This window comes from Hirundo rustica, chromosome 2 (genome assembly GCF_015227805.2).
Source record: "Hirundo rustica isolate bHirRus1 chromosome 2, bHirRus1.pri.v3, whole genome shotgun sequence".
In the NCBI taxonomy this organism is placed as follows: Eukaryota; Metazoa; Chordata; class Aves; order Passeriformes; family Hirundinidae; genus Hirundo; species Hirundo rustica.
This window is the reverse complement of record NC_053451.1, coordinates 67,060,840-67,078,485: the sequence shown is the minus strand read 5'-3', so window position 1 is coordinate 67,078,485 and position 17,646 is coordinate 67,060,840. Positions and strand designations below refer to the sequence as shown.

At 35.3% G+C, this 17,646-nt stretch overlaps 1 protein-coding gene across 6 annotated transcripts in view; it reads right to left on the bottom strand.

The window, feature by feature from the left end:
- Nucleotides 1–17,646, bottom strand: part of PIBF1 (progesterone immunomodulatory binding factor 1) — a 106,826-nt gene that overhangs the window by 67,319 nt on the left and 21,861 nt on the right. For all 6 annotated transcript variants that reach the window (XM_040090293.2, XM_040090320.2, XM_040090338.2 and 3 more), the window contains 3 exons: nucleotides 15,369–15,550; nucleotides 13,488–13,613; nucleotides 9,385–9,483 (listed from right to left, as the gene is read on the bottom strand). In XM_040090293.2, the coding sequence (XP_039946227.1) occupies nucleotides 9,385–9,483; nucleotides 13,488–13,613; nucleotides 15,369–15,550 (407 nt within the window). The remainder of the gene's footprint in view (nucleotides 1–9,384; nucleotides 9,484–13,487; nucleotides 13,614–15,368; nucleotides 15,551–17,646) is intronic.

Here is a 17,646-nt window from a genome sequence, read left to right as displayed (position 1 = left end):
AACAATTCCAGATGACAAGTTCCACATCAAAGCTCACACTAGATTATATACATACACATGCAGGAGTATTTATATTAAAATGCTAGCCAAGAGCTGCAGCATTTTGACAACATATCCAAAATTTAAATTTTAGAAGAGATGTACAAATAGGCTTGTAAATACAGGTATGTACACTTTACATGTCTATTATGAAATCCACCATTTCATATAAAAACTAAGTGCCTGCCAGGTATAAATGTTCTATTTAGTGCCCAAGCCTCATCTCAAAGGAACCCATTTCTAGTCACATTTATTCCTCCAACTATACTGCCACTTGACAGAAAAATTTTATTTCTCTTAAGAGAAAGTTCCTCAATTTTGTTTATTCCATTGATATGAAGCTGTATAAACTACAGCAGATTTTTTTGCTGCTGGAGTACCTCAAAGAGAAAAACACACACAGTCTGTACCTTCTTCACACTTGATGAGTCATCAGGGTGGTCCCGGCAGCAACGCCTGGACCTGGCAACATTTGTTTCTTTGCTAGTACAAAACCCTAGTATTAAACAAGGCTCCCAAGAAAGGGCTGGCAGTATAGACACATGAACATGATCTTTATGGATTCTGCTCAGTGGTAAGAATTAAAAAAGCTCTTTACTGCTAGCTTAAAGCACCTTGATTTAGTGTTTCATATGCACCTCTCCATTCCATCTTGGTTGGATTTACTGAGTCCCCAGGCTCTCTGTCCTTACTGCCTCTCACCATACTCCTTCCACAGAATTAAGCATCCTTTCCCTAACCACCAGCAGCCACCCTCTAGAGCAGACCAGCATACCCGCTTTCACACGGTGTTCCCCTTGGAGGCTCACCTAGAACAAATGTTCCCATCTCCTACTGAAAAGCCTATTGGTCTTGCTAAAGCTCTAAGCTACTTTTTGGTATTTTTAATCTATATCAGCTTCCCCTCACTGATACCATAAATTACCTCAAAGTAGTACCACCCTCATGACTCAAATATCATGTCACTATGGGTAAATGATGTTTAGTAAAAATGTTCTGGTATCTCACACTGCCACCCTATAGCTACCCAGATAGAGTTATTCCTTAGGAAGCTCTTGAACTCCGACTAACCATGCCTTGAACATTAATTGCACATTCATTTTGCTGATTTCACAGAATTTACTGACAGTTACCCATACAGTCATATAAGCAGACACAACTGTGCCTTTAGATCATTCAGTTAGAAACAAAAATAGCTATAAAAATTATCTAAACAGCTTTGTACTGAGTAAACTAAAGGACAAGGCCTTCCCACTGTCCAATATGTGATGCAATACTTCAGCACTGAACACGTACAGTTTCAAAAAAAATTTACTGGTGTCCCTGAATGTAAACAACTCCCTGAGTCAACCGTGACAAAGTCTGGGGTACATTCTTGAGGCAATCTTATCTAAAAACAAGAACATAGCAAAGGGAAATCAGCCCCTCCAATCCTGGTCTTTCCTTTCTTTCCTCATCAAGGCACTGGTCAACAGACATGGCAATCTCATGAAGAGAGAAAGCAACAAAACAGCTGCCAAGGACTTGCGCGGTTGTTCCATCAGCTGTGAACAGTGGATTCACCATCTGTGAGCGCTAGACATATATATCATACATCACTCTTTTTTGGGAAGTCCTTCATATGATTAATTAGAGATATGTAATGCTGGATGGACTAACATCCAAGGCAAACAGCTCCTTGTGGTTTATGGTATGAAAGTACCTTGACTCACTGATGTACACTCTTCTGGGTGCCTGTGTGTGAACATACTATGATGGTCCTTCATTTACAGTTCTTCATTCATTCATTTACAAATTAACTACCTATCCTCTATTCCAGAAGTACATACCACCATCTTCCCTATTTGTTAGAGTCACTCACATGAAAACAGGCGTCACCATCATGGAAATGAGGGCTTTCTTCAGTTATATCTAGCATTTTCTCAACAATTCCAATGTGATTCTGCAGAAGACAAACTCCAGCCAACACTTAGCTCAAAGCTCTCACTCATCACTGTTAAGTCTTCATGTCCAACATTTCAGAATTTATGATGAGGTTTTAACATCACAAAGCTATGACTTCCTTCTCACACCACACAAGAACCTATTGGACATTGTTCTCCCAAAGTTTGCTATCTGGAAATGAGTATAGCGTCACATCTTTTTCCAGGAGGTAATCAGAATGATTTGAACTCCTTTTCCAGGGGGTAACCACAGAGTGAGAAAGCAATTACAAAAGATAATTACTATTAAACCAAAACTTTGGTGGCTTTATTAGTCTTAAATATAATATTACACAAATAGCCATAATCTGAAGATCAAAATTACTGTATAGACACACAGAAAACACAATATTCCTTCTTTGAAGAATTTAGCCTTTGAACTGGCATTATAATACACTGTTCTGGCAAACATATTTAATAAACATTCCCTGGCAGTATTTATGGTCATGCTGTTATTTGTGACCTGTTTTTTTTCTGTATTCTAAAAAACATATATTTGGGAGTTTCCTATAAACAGGTTCTTTTCTCACATGCCCTTGAAGTGTTAATGCTTTGGGTTACTTAATGCTGGTAAGGACTTCACAAACACATTTAGTCCTTCAAGCCCAGATGGTTAGAAACACTCCAGAAACAAACACAGATAACCTGATGTATGTAACAATCTTTGAAAAAATACAAGAAAAACCCAGATTAACAATTTCTTCAGATAAAAGCTTTCATTTGTATCTTGTAATTACATCCAGTGTAATGTCCCCTTTTCAAAGGGAACCAAAGCACATATAGTAAAAAGGCTGGGAAGTTCCCCTGTGTTTCATAGCTCCTGTTCTACATAGAATGGCTGTAGTGTATCACACAAAAGGCATATGTAACCTGATAAAGCTGGCTCCAACCGCAGTCAAAAGTGTATTCTAAGAAAAGCAAGAAAAACTTCTTCATATTCTGTATGTCTCCCTAATCCTCTGCCACTAGTGTTCAACTCCTTCGCACTTGAGCATTTCCTGAAAGGCGATGTGTTTTCTAACTGTAAAGGGATTCTCAAATTTATCTTGACTTTTTCCAGTCTCATTTTAAACCCATGTATAATTTAGTACCTGTAACATGATTTGGTAAGGAGTTACAAAGGAACCCAACTTGTTCATCTTGGCAGTGCTCATCATCAATGCGAAGCTGGGTGCAGTGAGTCACAAAATTGGGTGTGTACCTGAGGAATACTAATAACCACAGCAAAATCAAGGACTGCAGCGGAAATTTCAACTCAATACTTTAAAAAAATATATAAGCAGCAGCACCCTTATAATGCAGACTCCCTCTTTTGCAACTGCTTTTGAATTTGTTCTCAAAGGACATGATATATTTCAACCCTTCTAGGCTAGCAAAAATACTCTAAGGACTTAAAAGAGTAAATAAATAGTTTCTTAGGTACTCAGAGTAGCCATTGCAACATTTTAACAACTTGCCTCTACTAATTGTAATATTTTAAGATTAAAACATTTTGGCTAGCAGGAAATAAAAGGTAAAATGAGAACGACAAGGCTTATGGAAAATCTTTATGACATGACGATATGTTGATACTACAACTTTTCCAAAGCATCCCTCAGAGGATGAAAATATTTTCTGAGAACTTCTTAAGAGCTGGGGCAAGAGCAACTGAAATAAAAGATTTTTAGAACTATAAATATAATCATTTAACATTCCTTGCACAGTAAGAGAACAAACTTCAAAGCCTGTGTTCCAGATGTAATGCAGCTCAGAAAGGTCAGATATCAGAGAAATTTAGCATTCCTGTGACTCTTGATGTAGATAATTCTTCAACATCAAGACAGTTACAGTTATGAAGTGACTGGTTACAGGGCTCAAAACATTCATTCTGCAAGAACACTATCTTAGCTAAGAATGTAAAATTTTAAGATCCCGATTAGGAATCTAAGAACCAAAACCAACTAGGCATGCCTTAGCAAGTGTGCAGTCTTCCCAACACTATTATTCATCTATTTCATCAAATCAGTTAAGTAGGTTTTCTCCTTCTGTTTATTAAAATGCATCCTAGAATCAGCCATTAAGATGCAAAGTTCAAATAAACATAACCTCAGAAGAAAAGGAAGAGACTAGGGCCTCACTAGTCATCTCAGTAGAAACAGACTTTTTCTGTAATGGATTTCAATGCTGCTTCTACAGCTTGGAAACAAACTAGACTTAGTCAGCTGGGAAATGGACTTTTTTTTCTTTGCTTCTCCATCATATTATTCTCTTGATTCTTTCACTGACTTCTTCGCATTGATGCAGAATTTCCAAGAGGGTGTCTTTTAGCAATTTCCATGACATTCATGAATTTTATCCTTTTAGCTGTACCTCATATTTAACTTCTCATTAGTAGAACAAGATGAAGGTAGTTTTATGGGAAACATGCAATAGTTACTTTGGCTAGGGCTGAAGTCTAAATGAGGTTTAATAATGCTATTGAAAGGCTTGGCTTTATTCTGATAGAAATTCTAAGTGTTAAAAAATTACACATCATATGATAGAAGTCAAAAATGAATAGAGCAGCAGTAAATTATTATTACCAAAAAAGCATTTTGGAAAGCACTAACAAAGTTAATTGAAACTGAAGATTTAAAGTGGGAGTGATTTTCAAGACCTACATAGTTCTTCAATTCATGAGATTGAAAAACACTTCATATAAAAACATAGCAGCCATATGTAGTAAGAAGTTCTGACAGCAGATTTTATCACAGGGTGATGGCAGCTTTGCCTAAGAACTATTTTGGCCCGCAGTCTTCAGTATGGATTTTTAAAAATTCATTATTGAAATCTTCATTTGATACAAATATTCTCGAAGAAATAATACACTCCTATTTAAATATTAGTAGTAACCCCAGCACATATATACATTGAGTTAGTAATTTTAATATTAGAATCCTGTCACTGCAGTCAGCAACATCCAGATTATACATATATATACACATACACGTATATATCCATATATATATATACACACACACACACATATACTTATTAAAAAAAAATGTTAGCGGAAGGGGAAAATAATTAATTTTAATGTTTCTGTTAACAATGAAAGTATAATGCAATAAATGAAAATCTATTGATAAGATTCCTGCATGCTCCACAGAGATTCTAAATGCATTCTAACGTTTATTTATTCAGGAAATTTATCCAATTATCTTCTCACCTTAGATAGCCCTCTAGGCTCGTGTGCAATTAATAAGAAGATATAGGGATCTTACTTTCATGTTATTTAAAAACCCATTTAAAAACCCCCAGAAACAGAATTGATCCCCTCTCTCCATCACCTAAAAATTTAAGACAGATGACTAGCGTCAGATAACATCTAATGAATTCTAAAATGTACCACAATTATGAAGAACAAAAAATAATATGGATAAAAATGATTCAGATTAAAAAGACTATGGAGAGACTAAAGTAAGTCTCTAAACTGTAAAGGTAGCTTGCAGCTGACTGGAAAGAAAACCAATAAATCTGTAAACACAAACATGCAGACAACGTTTTGCATACTTCTCTTAACTTATTATGCAGAGACAATTGTCATGAAATGTCAATGACTTTTATTCTATTTTGTTTTTATTTGAGAAAAGCATTTCCAAGTAGCAACAATCGAAATACTCCTAAAGGTATTTTAACCTGTAGCATATAATCCACTGTATTTTTAATAATTTTTAAAAACTGAGTTATGTACATCAATCCAATATTCATCACCCTGACTTAACACAACTACAGAAACATGGTTTAAAACTCATCATCTGTGCATCTGTGTATATTCAAATAAGAAAGAAAAAAGTACATAATTAAAAATATCCTATTACCGAATGGACAGAGGCAGAAATTTAAACTAGCTTTTACAGAATGAAGGGATTTTATGAATACTGTCCACTGCAAAGTTGAAGGAACAGCATTACCGTAACATAGTTTCCTTGAATACTCATTTTCTGTTTACTGCATACCTATTTTGTTTCTCTTCATTATTCTACACTTCTCACTTTATCATTACAAAAACAGGAAAAGAAAATCACCTCAAGTACATGATGTGAGCAGCAATCAGCTGTAAAACAGCACTTTTTTTTTTTCTCACTAAGAAAAAGGTTTTGTATGAATTTGTCCTGTGTTTCAAATAATTCCAGAATTTTTAAACCAGTTTCCATTGATATAGCTGAGACCTGGAAAAAGATATTATACACTTTTTAGAAGAAATATAAGGTATTTGACTTTAAAGGAAGTCAACAATCAAAGGCAAGAGATGGTTATTGTAGGTGAACAATTCTAGTATGAGTTCACTCCATATTAGACCTCTGAGTCCACTTTACAAAATGGATCCATTTAAGTTTGACAACGCACCTTATAGGAAACTTGAAAATTTAGCCATCAGGAAAAAGCCAAATAGCAAACTACAGTGTACTTCTACTTTTTTGGTGTTGTTTTTTTTTTGATGGTGGTGTTTTTGGTGGGTTAGATGTTTTTTCTTTTGGCAAGGAGAAGTTAACAGATTAATAGTCAACAATTTGAAAATAACACTCCAGGAGTGTTCAAAAGAAGGAAGAGCTGGAACATATTTAGCATATGTTAACATATGTGTAGCATATGTTAACATATGTGTTAGCATATGTGTAGATGACGGAGCTGTTAGAGAATTGCTCTGCTTATTCTACCCCTAGACAATTTCAATTGAGGTAATACAGCTTTGAAATTAGAAAAAAGTCTTAAGTCACATTACCAACAACAAGTGAAAATGTTTCCCATTGGTCATATTTTTTTAGAACATGTGTAACATTGACAAGACTTTAATCCAAAAATATCAAATAATTTAAGGCTTTTGTCATTGTCATAGGTAAATGAAACATGGTTTCCCAGACAGAAATTACAGATGTATAATGGCAAAGAGCAACAAAACTTACATCCTAACATCACAGTGGTCTACTTAAAGGTAGAAACAGCATATCCTTTCTCAATATAACTCTTTCATGAATATTATCACTTTGGTATTGGCATTTGTAAATAGCTGTTCACAGAAAACTACCACAAACACGAGGAAAAAAAAATGAAAATAACTGCACTTGACTAGAAAATTGGGTATTAGTTACACTTCTGATCACAAGATTTGCCAGGGGCTTATTTAACCACCATTCAGGCCAGTCAACATTCCACATACTTCTAAAGCTTTCAAACGTGTTTGTTTATACAGATTATGATACCAGTGGTAACTACGATGAGTCACCATGTTTTTACTAAAGTAGAACAAGCTGTTATAATTACTTAAATACAGAACTGGACAACACAGGTACTCCTTTTTCATCTTAGGGGTTTCTGGTGATATTAAAAAATTTCTTTGTTCCACAGAACTGTCGTATGTGAATCCACAGTAAATTCAGAATTTGGGTGGGGTCTTTCAGGTTAAGGTATTTATACCATCTCAACATGCCAATTAGTTATTTTGCAGCTCACTTAGGTAAATGATTTGGAATGTGGAGAAAGTCACAGTCAGGTCTTGACACCTGTTACGCAGTTAGAAGTGAGGTAGTTTTAGAGAGACACCTACTTTTCAAAAAAGGCTAGTGTGGGTTTTCCAGGTTTCCAAGCAGAAAATAATCTTCTGAGGAACAATCTGCTTCTTAGAACCCCAAAACCCAGCATTAATCAACTTAATAATTTTTTTTTGACATGAGCAGAGTTTTATTTAGTTGGAGGGCTTATGACTATGAAAAAACTGTAAAAGCAGAGGCATTAAGTGTATCAAATAAGATTCCTATGTTACTAATTGCAGGAGAACTTCCCTCCTCAAAAAAAACCAACAATATGAAAAAAGGAGACATTGTATGAGTAGGAATACAGCTGGACAGAAAAGTATTTTCTCCATGGTTCTTAAGTTTAAATATAAATATAGAAGAATTGCAAAGTTAGTATTTTCATTAAGTAAAAGTCCAAACTCAAATTATGATATGCAAGACTGATTTTCAAGAGGCATTTCCAGCTGTGTATGAAATCCCCATGTCTTAGTAAATCTTACTACAGTGAAAGGTAGGAGTCTCGTTAGAAAGAAACCCGTGTTGACTCACATTAGCTTTTTATTTTAACTCGGATGGTCAGTTTCAACCCAAATTTCCTGGTCCTCCCTACTCAAATGGCTTTGATTTCCAGATTGTGCAGCCATCATCTTCGAGTTTGCAAACTGAATTCCTTTATGAGAACCCAACCTGCCCCCCCCACCCCGCAATGTGCTCTAACAACTAAAAGGCATTCAGCACCCTTGGACCCATTCAGCTGAGCAAGAATTAATCTGAAGTCAAGCCCCTTAAACTCACAGTGGATATCAAGTCCTCCAACCCATCCCATTTGCTCTAGTACTACCCCTATTGTTTCACATCATCAGTTAGAAATCACATTTTTTAAATCTTTAGGCAATCCTCTTTTTTCAGTAGTATCACCACTGCAATTTAGAAGTTATACATAAAAATTAAAAGCTTTAATAAATTTCTTGCTATTCTTAACAACATTTTAACTGATTACTACTTGTAATTAAAAATTATTTAGAGCAAAGAAGGTTCATTTAGTACTTCCTTTGATTAGATGACTAGGCAGCACAGTCAGTTAATGAACTTATCTCCACATTTTAGGAAAAAAAAAAGTGTATTAAACAACAAATTAAAACCCAAAATTAAAGACATATGACAAGCTTAACCTGAATAACTTTGATGACTGTCCATAGTTTTACATTATCTCATAGTTTACCACACATAATATTCTAAATTTACAAAAAGTTAGGAAAAGGTGTTATGGAACATGAAAGTAAGACTGCTTGTAAACAGGCAAAAATCAACCATAGTTTCTTTCTCCAAGGAATAGAATAGTACACCGGTATAGACAATATATTCTACACATGGACTATGACAGACTGAAAAGAAACAGCAGTAAGAAAGGAAGTATGTAGCAAATAAAAATGCCAATGACTACTGCTCTCTATCCAAACTTCAGAAAAACTATTAATTGAAGTCATCTTACAAGACAATTTCCTACTTTCAGCTAAAGAAAAAACCCCACAGAGTTTGACCACTGCTACTGTACAGTATAAAATCCACATTCCTGCTATGAAATGAATAATTATGTTTGCTTGTCTCTACAGGATTGTAGGAGAAATACCAAACTTTCATCTTGTTACTGCATTAATAATGGGAAAAATTACCACCAGAACTTAGGCTGTAACTTCGTTTAAACAAAGAATTTGTAACTGAATTTGCTCTTTGTAAGCATAAAGTTAGTCATTCCTCTGACCTCCACTGCCTAGATATAAACACTATTATACCTTCAAATTTTTTATATGCTTTTTAAAGACACTTACTGTTCTAAGAGTTGATCGTATTTTCTTAAAGAATCCTTTTCAGCAGTAACTGCTCTCTCTTTTTCAGCAACAGCATTATCTCTTGCTTCTCTCAAATTTCTGAGGGAGAAAAAAAATGGTATTTTAAGAATCGGTTAGAAAAAAGACTGCTTTGCTTCATTAATTACTGCTCTCTGATGTGAACTTCAATACTACTTTCTTCAGCTCTCACAGAATGCCAGAAGGGTCTACCTATTCAGCTATTTATTACAGAGGCTTTACTTCAGGTTATTTTCATATATATCAGCAAAGCTTCCAGATCTGAAATTCTAAAAAACAATTATCAAATCACCTACTTCTATATGGAAACATATAACTCTAATTATTCTAGAAAAGTAGAAGTAAAAATTATTTGTTTTTTGCAGGAACTAAATAAATTCCAATAATTTTCCTTGGTGCTTTGGGAGTAACTGCAGGAGAGCTGTCAGCATAACTGAGATGATTCACAACTTTTATGACAGACCAAAAAAAGTTTAGGTAATCACAGAAATCCTACTTCCACATACAACTAATTGTCTAGTTATTCTGATGTATAGATTATTGCATATCATTGGTGTCTCCTTCTGGGTTCTATGGCTGGCAACATTTTTGATCTGCAAAGAGCCATAAAATAACATTTCATTACAATCAATCAATACTCTTTTTTTTAACCAAGGATCAGTCAAGATGTTCAAGCTACCTCAATTATTATTTCACCAACACAAATGAGAACAGCACGATACTAAGAATAAAACATAGTATTTGTGTTTAAAAATTGGAATTAGTTACTAATAGTCTGTTATGCTGCAAGCAGGCTACAGATTAACAGTGCTGAAGTCTGTACTGAGGGGAAGCACTGCTTAGATACTGTATATAAGCTCTGTGTCCATTATTTAGTGTAACACAGCATCAGCCAATTTGCCAGAGCTAACTGTGGCTGCTGAGGATCAGACATCTGTGTTATGACTGTTTTTAATGATTTTACTCTACTGCTGGTTTGCCTCTCTGATGAACATTCACTAGCATTTGGAACATATTAGATGATCTCAAAGATTCCTTTCAATTTTGTTTTATCTAAAAGGAAACCTATTCATATGCTGCAAATGTGAGCAAATCCAAGCACAGCTGCAGGGCAAGCCAAAACCATGGCTAGCAGCAATGACTAGGGGGTTTCACTTCAACACCACATACTTCATCTGAACTGAACTGCTAATGTGGATGCAACCGAGATATTTCGACTGAAATTTCTTCTTTTCCCTCTCCCAACAGCAACTTTCTGACTTAAGGCAAAGTGAAATTAAAGTCTCAGGGAAGTTTTCAATAAAAGTGAAAAGTCAAGATATAAAAGAAATAGAAAATTATTAAGCCCATTTAAATGTTAACCTAGGCCATTTGTGTCACACTAAAAGTATGTAATTTTTTTGTTTAAAGACTATTTTCTAGAATAAATATTATCAGTGGCACTTTTCTGAATTCAAAGTAATTCATACATATAGGAAACACTTACTCAGAAAAAATAAACATCAGAATTATTTAGCAGTTAACTGGCTATTAGAGAAAGATAACAAATTTTTCTGTAAAAATTGAGTTACTAGGCAGAATTTAATGCAGAAATTTAGGGCAGAAATTCAGGGACTGACCTTAAGATTAGATTCTTTAAAACTGACTCATATGAAAATATGGGACCATGGCAATAAATTTTGATTTATTAGATAACAACATTAAGATCAAGCATGTTATGTCTTAGAGTAGGCATCCAGAGCTGGTCCTTAAGACCAGAGTAGTGGAAGTGGGATAAAAATTAAACAGGAGAGATACAGAGACTCATTTAGAGAATAAACTATTTTGCTTAGCTGAACAACTCATCAACTGAAAATGCAATAGGAGGAAAAAGGACACAAGTGAGATACTATTCAACCAACAAGACCACAATGACAGATGTGATGCACCTGCTGTTGAAATACTCTTTCTAGAGAGCCAGGAGACACACCAGTGATGCTGCCAGTTATCAGTTGTGTGATTGCCATTTCAAAGGAGGTGAAGCACCTACTGAAATGACTGCACATTGGGGCCTTATGAGGCATCTAGCCAGCTTGTCACACAAATGAAAGTTACCTTCTGAAATGGGACAGGAATACTATCTAGAGGATCAAGAATTGGCATGGGGGTAAAAAAAAGATGGGGTGAGAACAGGGGAGGCAGCAGCTCATGGGCAACTTTATTAGGCTTTCAAACAAACCTCTTGGTAACTGCCATTTACTGCACTTTGTCACATGACTACACTGTTCTAGAAGGCACAAACTGGATTCCAGTCAGATTCAACCACGTAAGAAAAGGTGCTTGGGGAAAGCATCTCATGTGCTCAACAACAAAACTGTGTTTCATCTATGGGAACAGACTACAGGTAATTCAGGGTCAAACCCCTTGCAGATATTCACATGCCCTGTGAATTCGCTCACGCTCACTAGTACAAACATAGCCCATCCTTACAAAAACAATACAAGTGAAACTGATGCCAAAAAAATAAGGCATGAAAGCATTACCTTTTTATTAGTGGCCCACTCCCATCTGAGTATCTTGAACTGATTCATCCAAGTGTAACATAAATGCCAATAAATTCAAAAGAACTATCAGGCCTGGCAAAGTGGCAAAGAATATGAGCAACTGAATATTGGATTAGTTTAGCTGTAATACCATTCCATGCTTTAAGCAGGAGGATGAAACCAGCATCTTCATTTTCAGGCACAAACAGCATCTCATCACATTACACAAATTCACTGCAAGTTGTTTTGCTCACAATTTAAATTTCCATTTGACTTACCATTGAGGCAGACTGCCTTACAGTGGATTTTTAAATATTTTTATAGAAAGTACATATGGTAGAAAGCCTTTTTTTAAAATTTTCTTTTCTTTTTTTTTTTTTTTTGACAGACATGCAGGGGGATTTGCATTTCAGAAGTAATTATTTCAAAATGAGGAAAAAAACTTTTGTAAAGCAGCTCCAGATACAAATGAAATATCTTTCAGTAGCTTTCTCAATGATATATAGACGATTGTCAAATCTCCACAAGGAATGCATGTTTAAATCCATACTTTGTAATTCAAAGTAGATTTGCATACCAGAAGTGGTGTGGATGAATATGTGTGTGCATGTATTTTACTCACACTTGAAAAACTACACAATGATGTAACTGTTTTTTAATTAGAACCTTTCCATCGACTGAAAGACAGCAGAAATCATGTTCATCTTCCACTTTTCCCAGAAATAAGAAAACTACCTATTAGAGGAACAGATGCTGATGCCTCAAATATCTTTTTACTACTGTCATTTCCTTCTCCACATGACACTTTCAGGACATCTATAGTGAAGTTAAGTTATTAAGCACTCCTCCCATCTTAAAGCAATAAAATAGGCAAAAAACAAGCTAAAAAAGAAATTCGTTGCCAAAGGTCCAAATCCCTAAGTCCCTAAAAGGCTTATACATGTGCATGTAATTCCATGGTATTCAACTAGATGGCACACATACAAACTCATCATGCAAGTCTTTGTTAGACTTGAACCCTCTTCAAAAGGGAATTTTACAATAATTTACAGGAAGTCAATGCTTTTTTTGAATCACAGTGCTCTTAAAAAACTCAATTAGATTTATTTCATACAGGCCCAAGTCTTCTCTCTTCTAATTTTTTCCTGCCTTATTTTCTGCATCAACACCTTCTCTTCTGGATTCCCCGCAGTTTCAAGATTGCCCCTACAGCACAACAGGTAAGCTGTCATCCTGTATTAATTAACTAATACTATACATCAGAACAAACTTCAAATCACCGAAGCTTATGTAGAACATGAATTTTTATGAATTAATAATCCTTTTCAAGTGATAATGTTGGCTGTCCATCACTTAATAATAAATATAACAACATACACTTACTGTACAAGTATAATTTCATTTTAGTTTTTACAAGACTCCCATCAGTTTTACAACTGAACTTAAATTCTTACATTTTGAACACCTCTCAAAGAGTCAGTCACAAAACAGTGCTTGGTCATTTCTACCCCAAATAGGTTATTAGGCCTACACTTTACCTACCTGTTTTCACGTTCATACATTTCTTTTGAGGTGCTTCTCAGTTGCTCAATTTCTTGATTTGTTTTCAACCTTATTTGTTCCAACTCTTCATGGAGTCTCTTTTCATATTCTGCTTTATGGTGGTCTCTGTAAATAAATATTTTGCACTAGTCAAAATATCAAAACTTCAGGTACAGCTTTACAAGAACACAGTTCTTCTTGATTTTACATTTAATTTCAATCTTTACTCATTTACCTCTCAATGACTTAAAATACTTATCAGCCTATGTTAAGTGAAAATCAACCATGAATAAATAATATTTAACTGTGAATAAGCAGAAGTTTTTTGCACACAGATTTAAATTTTTAAAGTAATTTAATATTGATTAATCACATAACATTAACATTCTTCCAGAACTTCTTTGTCAGCCTCTACTCAAGGGCTTATATTAAGTAACCACTTAACGCCTCACTTTCTTCTTCATCACTAAGTAAGGACTGATTAACTTATTGACTTGCAATGCTGCCATACCACTACAAGACTTCTTTGTGTACTATCTGCACCTCATATGAAGGAAAAAAAATCACAAGAAACATTCAAGATTAAATGCAGTGGAGGATTTGTGAAGTCAAAAAACCCCGAGATTTGGGAATTTATCCTATTAATGTAACATACAAATTAATTAAAACACAAAGTTTTTAAGCAACAGATATCAGAAGATACCAGGATAAAAGAATTTAATTTCAGAGAAACATTGACTTTTTTTGTAACTTTGGAAGCTCATGACAGATTGTAAGGAATCTTGTAAAGAATCTCTCCTACAAAAATAGTTGTGTTGTAAGCACTTAACAATTAAGGAATGTCAAAATTTTATAGCATCTAGTTAATGTTCAAGAATAATCGATCAGCAATGAAGCAACTGGTGAAAATCACATTTTTGTTTGGAAACAAAAGCATATTATGAAGATATGTGCATTTACAACTGTAAAAGGTTTTAGATTTAATTTGATTTCCAATCATGTGATAGCCCATAATTCTTGGAAATCAGAACTTGAGCTGGTCAAAAACTCCCTCACATTAACTAAAACTGCCAAAATATTATGCTTGCTGTCCAGGTTTTCCTTTTATTTTATTTCCTTTTCCTTTTATAAAAGAAAACTTTCCAGGTTTTCTTTTTATTGAGACACTGTATTTCAGTTGACCCTTCAAGATAAAAGTAAACTTATTTCTTCTCCTTCCTCAACTGCGCCACACTGTAGCAAATGCTGTATGAAGATCTTTTACAGAATAAAGAGGTTTATCTTAAAAAAAACATGATTTCTTAAAACACCATTACAAAGTAAGACTCAAAATTTTATTTAAAATACAGACATTCTGGGGGAACATAGTTCTGAAAGATAAACATGCAATACAAATTTTAAAAACTTTGAGTGACTGCATTGAAAGGAAAAATAACATTTAAAACTCTTCTGATATGGGCTGGAGCTCCATAACTGATCATTTCAAGAATGCCCTTCTATTTTCATTTAGGTAACAATTTTTTAGTTGTCTTTCAAGAGAGTCATATTAGCGTACTTCCTCTTAGTGATACAGGACACAAGATTTATGGATCTACATTGAAAACAAAAAGTTTGCTTTATAATTAAGAGTAAACCTACACGAATAATTGCCATAAACTCCCAATGCTGAAAGTTTACTTCCACTACTATGGTCTTATAAAGGTTTAAAAAAAAGTCTTTGTGATACGTATTATGACCCAACAAAAGTGTTCTGCTTCTAGTTCCGTAAATATGGGCTAGCCTTCTGAAAAATAAAATAAATTAAATGGGATTTGTGCAAGAAACAAGAGAAAACAGTTAAATAACTTGTCTACTGACAGAAGTGAACAGACAAGAACTTGCCTGGATGCAACATATTTTTCATACATTTCTTCCCTAGCTTTTTTGGCATCCTCTAGCTGAATCTGTAGTCTTTCAAGACGATCTTCTTCATGTGCACAGCGAACACTAAGCTCCATGTTCTGGCGATTAAGATAATCTTTATCTTTTTGCAACAAGTTGAGGGATTGTTGTACGGTTGCCAGCTATAAAAGGTATTAAAAAGAACACTTTAACACGAATTTCAAGATAGGTACTTAACCTACTTGCAATTTAATTTTAACTGTCTTCTGTGAAATCACCTGAATCAAAAGATTCTATTCACACTTTAGTTTAAGTAAGTTGATGAAGCTTTAAGCTGAAAAAAAGACTTTATTAACATTACAATTTTATGAGTTGTCATTATTTATTTCCAGTAGTCGGTGCCTGAAGAAAGAGGTCCTTTCATCTACATCAGCATCTAAACAGTTCTGAAGTACTGCATAGCAGTTGTACTGAATAGTGCTATGTCAAAAATACTGATGGAGAATCTTAGTGCCAACCTGTCATACTGACTAAAACATTCTCAGGGACAGCAGTGAAACATTTAAGGGCACCAGGGTGATTACTGCTCCATAACGAAATGGTAAAACTGATAGTTCTGGGGCTGATGTAAGGCATGACTGTTGTGGACAAGGCAATGCTCCAGGCCTCCCCCAAGGGCAAAGAGCTGGTGCTGCTCAGAAGGCTGAACTGATGCCAAAGTAGGAACAAAAATATGTTGAGAACCCCTTGGTCATCAGATCAGCCATGTTCCCTACACAAAGAAGTAGTGTGAGACTGAGTAGTCTCCACCCATTCAAGGTGAACACAGTTAGAGAACAGCCAGACTGCATAAGGGTGCAAGGTGATGCAACTCCGAAATCATTATAACAAAACACAGTTTCACCCCCTTAAAGAATTTTTCCATTTACGCTTGTGAGGATTTCACCTATCAAGTTCAAAGAATGATAAATTAATAACTTACCAGAAACATGTCTCCTATAGCTATAAAGACATCATGCACATGATTTAGACAGAATTCACCTTTTCTAAGTCATAGAAGGACTAAAGGTTACTTAAGGAGGCAAAGACATGAAGCAGGAAGTTAAACAAATAGCAGTTTATATACAAACAGCGCTCTTAGAGGCATGCTGCTCTCCAACAACACACTTGCTGAGCACCATACTCAGGGTAAGGTATAAATGCCTGTTCTATACTTGATTTAAGAAAAAAGGTAAACATGGTCTCTCTCCAAGCAACATGTTTTAAGTCTGTACATAGCGAACAGACATCATGGACTACTACACAAAGAAAGCAAGCAGTTACTGCTCCTATGAATACTCCTGCTCTGGAAGAAGTACCATTTAAAAACTTCCAACTGGATGCTCTTCCAATCCAGGACTTGATACTGTATCAGTATACACAAAAACCAGCATAAACCTTCCAGGAGATTTAGTTAATACACAGTTTGAAGCAGTATTTTAGTTTAAAGTAGTGCTACTTTTATTCACTCTGATTAATTTAGTAAAAAGTTAATGCCATTGTTGCTGCTACTCTGCAGTACTTCATGTGTATGTACAAACATGATGTACAGGACAGTACTTTTTTGGCCATTGTTGTGTGCTGGGAACAAACCTGACTCTTGGTGTCCTCTTACAATGCCAGACTGAAGAATTAATAGACTAACAAAGGCTTCAGACTGATACCAAAAAGGTATTTCTAATAGAAACTCAGATCTCTACAGCTACCCGTAAAACTAGGCAGACCAATGCTGTCTTTAAAGTGGCAGTTTTAGCCACTGTTTTATCTGTAACACTGTTATTTACACAGACAGTAAGGAACACCATCTCTCCTGAATACTATCAGGAGCAGTCCATCTATTTTATTCAGCTGCTAAAGCGTTAACACACAAAGATCTTCCATACTATTCTTGCAGGGCTCTGCCTCCCCGGCTGAACACTTGCCTGACCATGGGAAGCGGGGAATGAATTCCTTGACTTGCTTTGCTTGTGTGCGCAGCTTTTGCTTTGCCTATTAAACTGTTTCTGTCTCAGCCCATGAGTCTTCTTGACTTTTACTCTTCCAATTCTCTCCTCCATCCCACTGGGATGGGCAAACAGCTGTGTGGGGCCTAGTTACCAGATAGGGTTAAACCATATCAAGCATACTCACAGCATTCATCTTCCACCGATAAATTTTCCCCTGGGGCCCCCCAGGTTCCTGAGCTTATTGGAAGAGTTCAGTCTGACTTTGCTTCAGCCTTCTAAGTCACACACCTAGG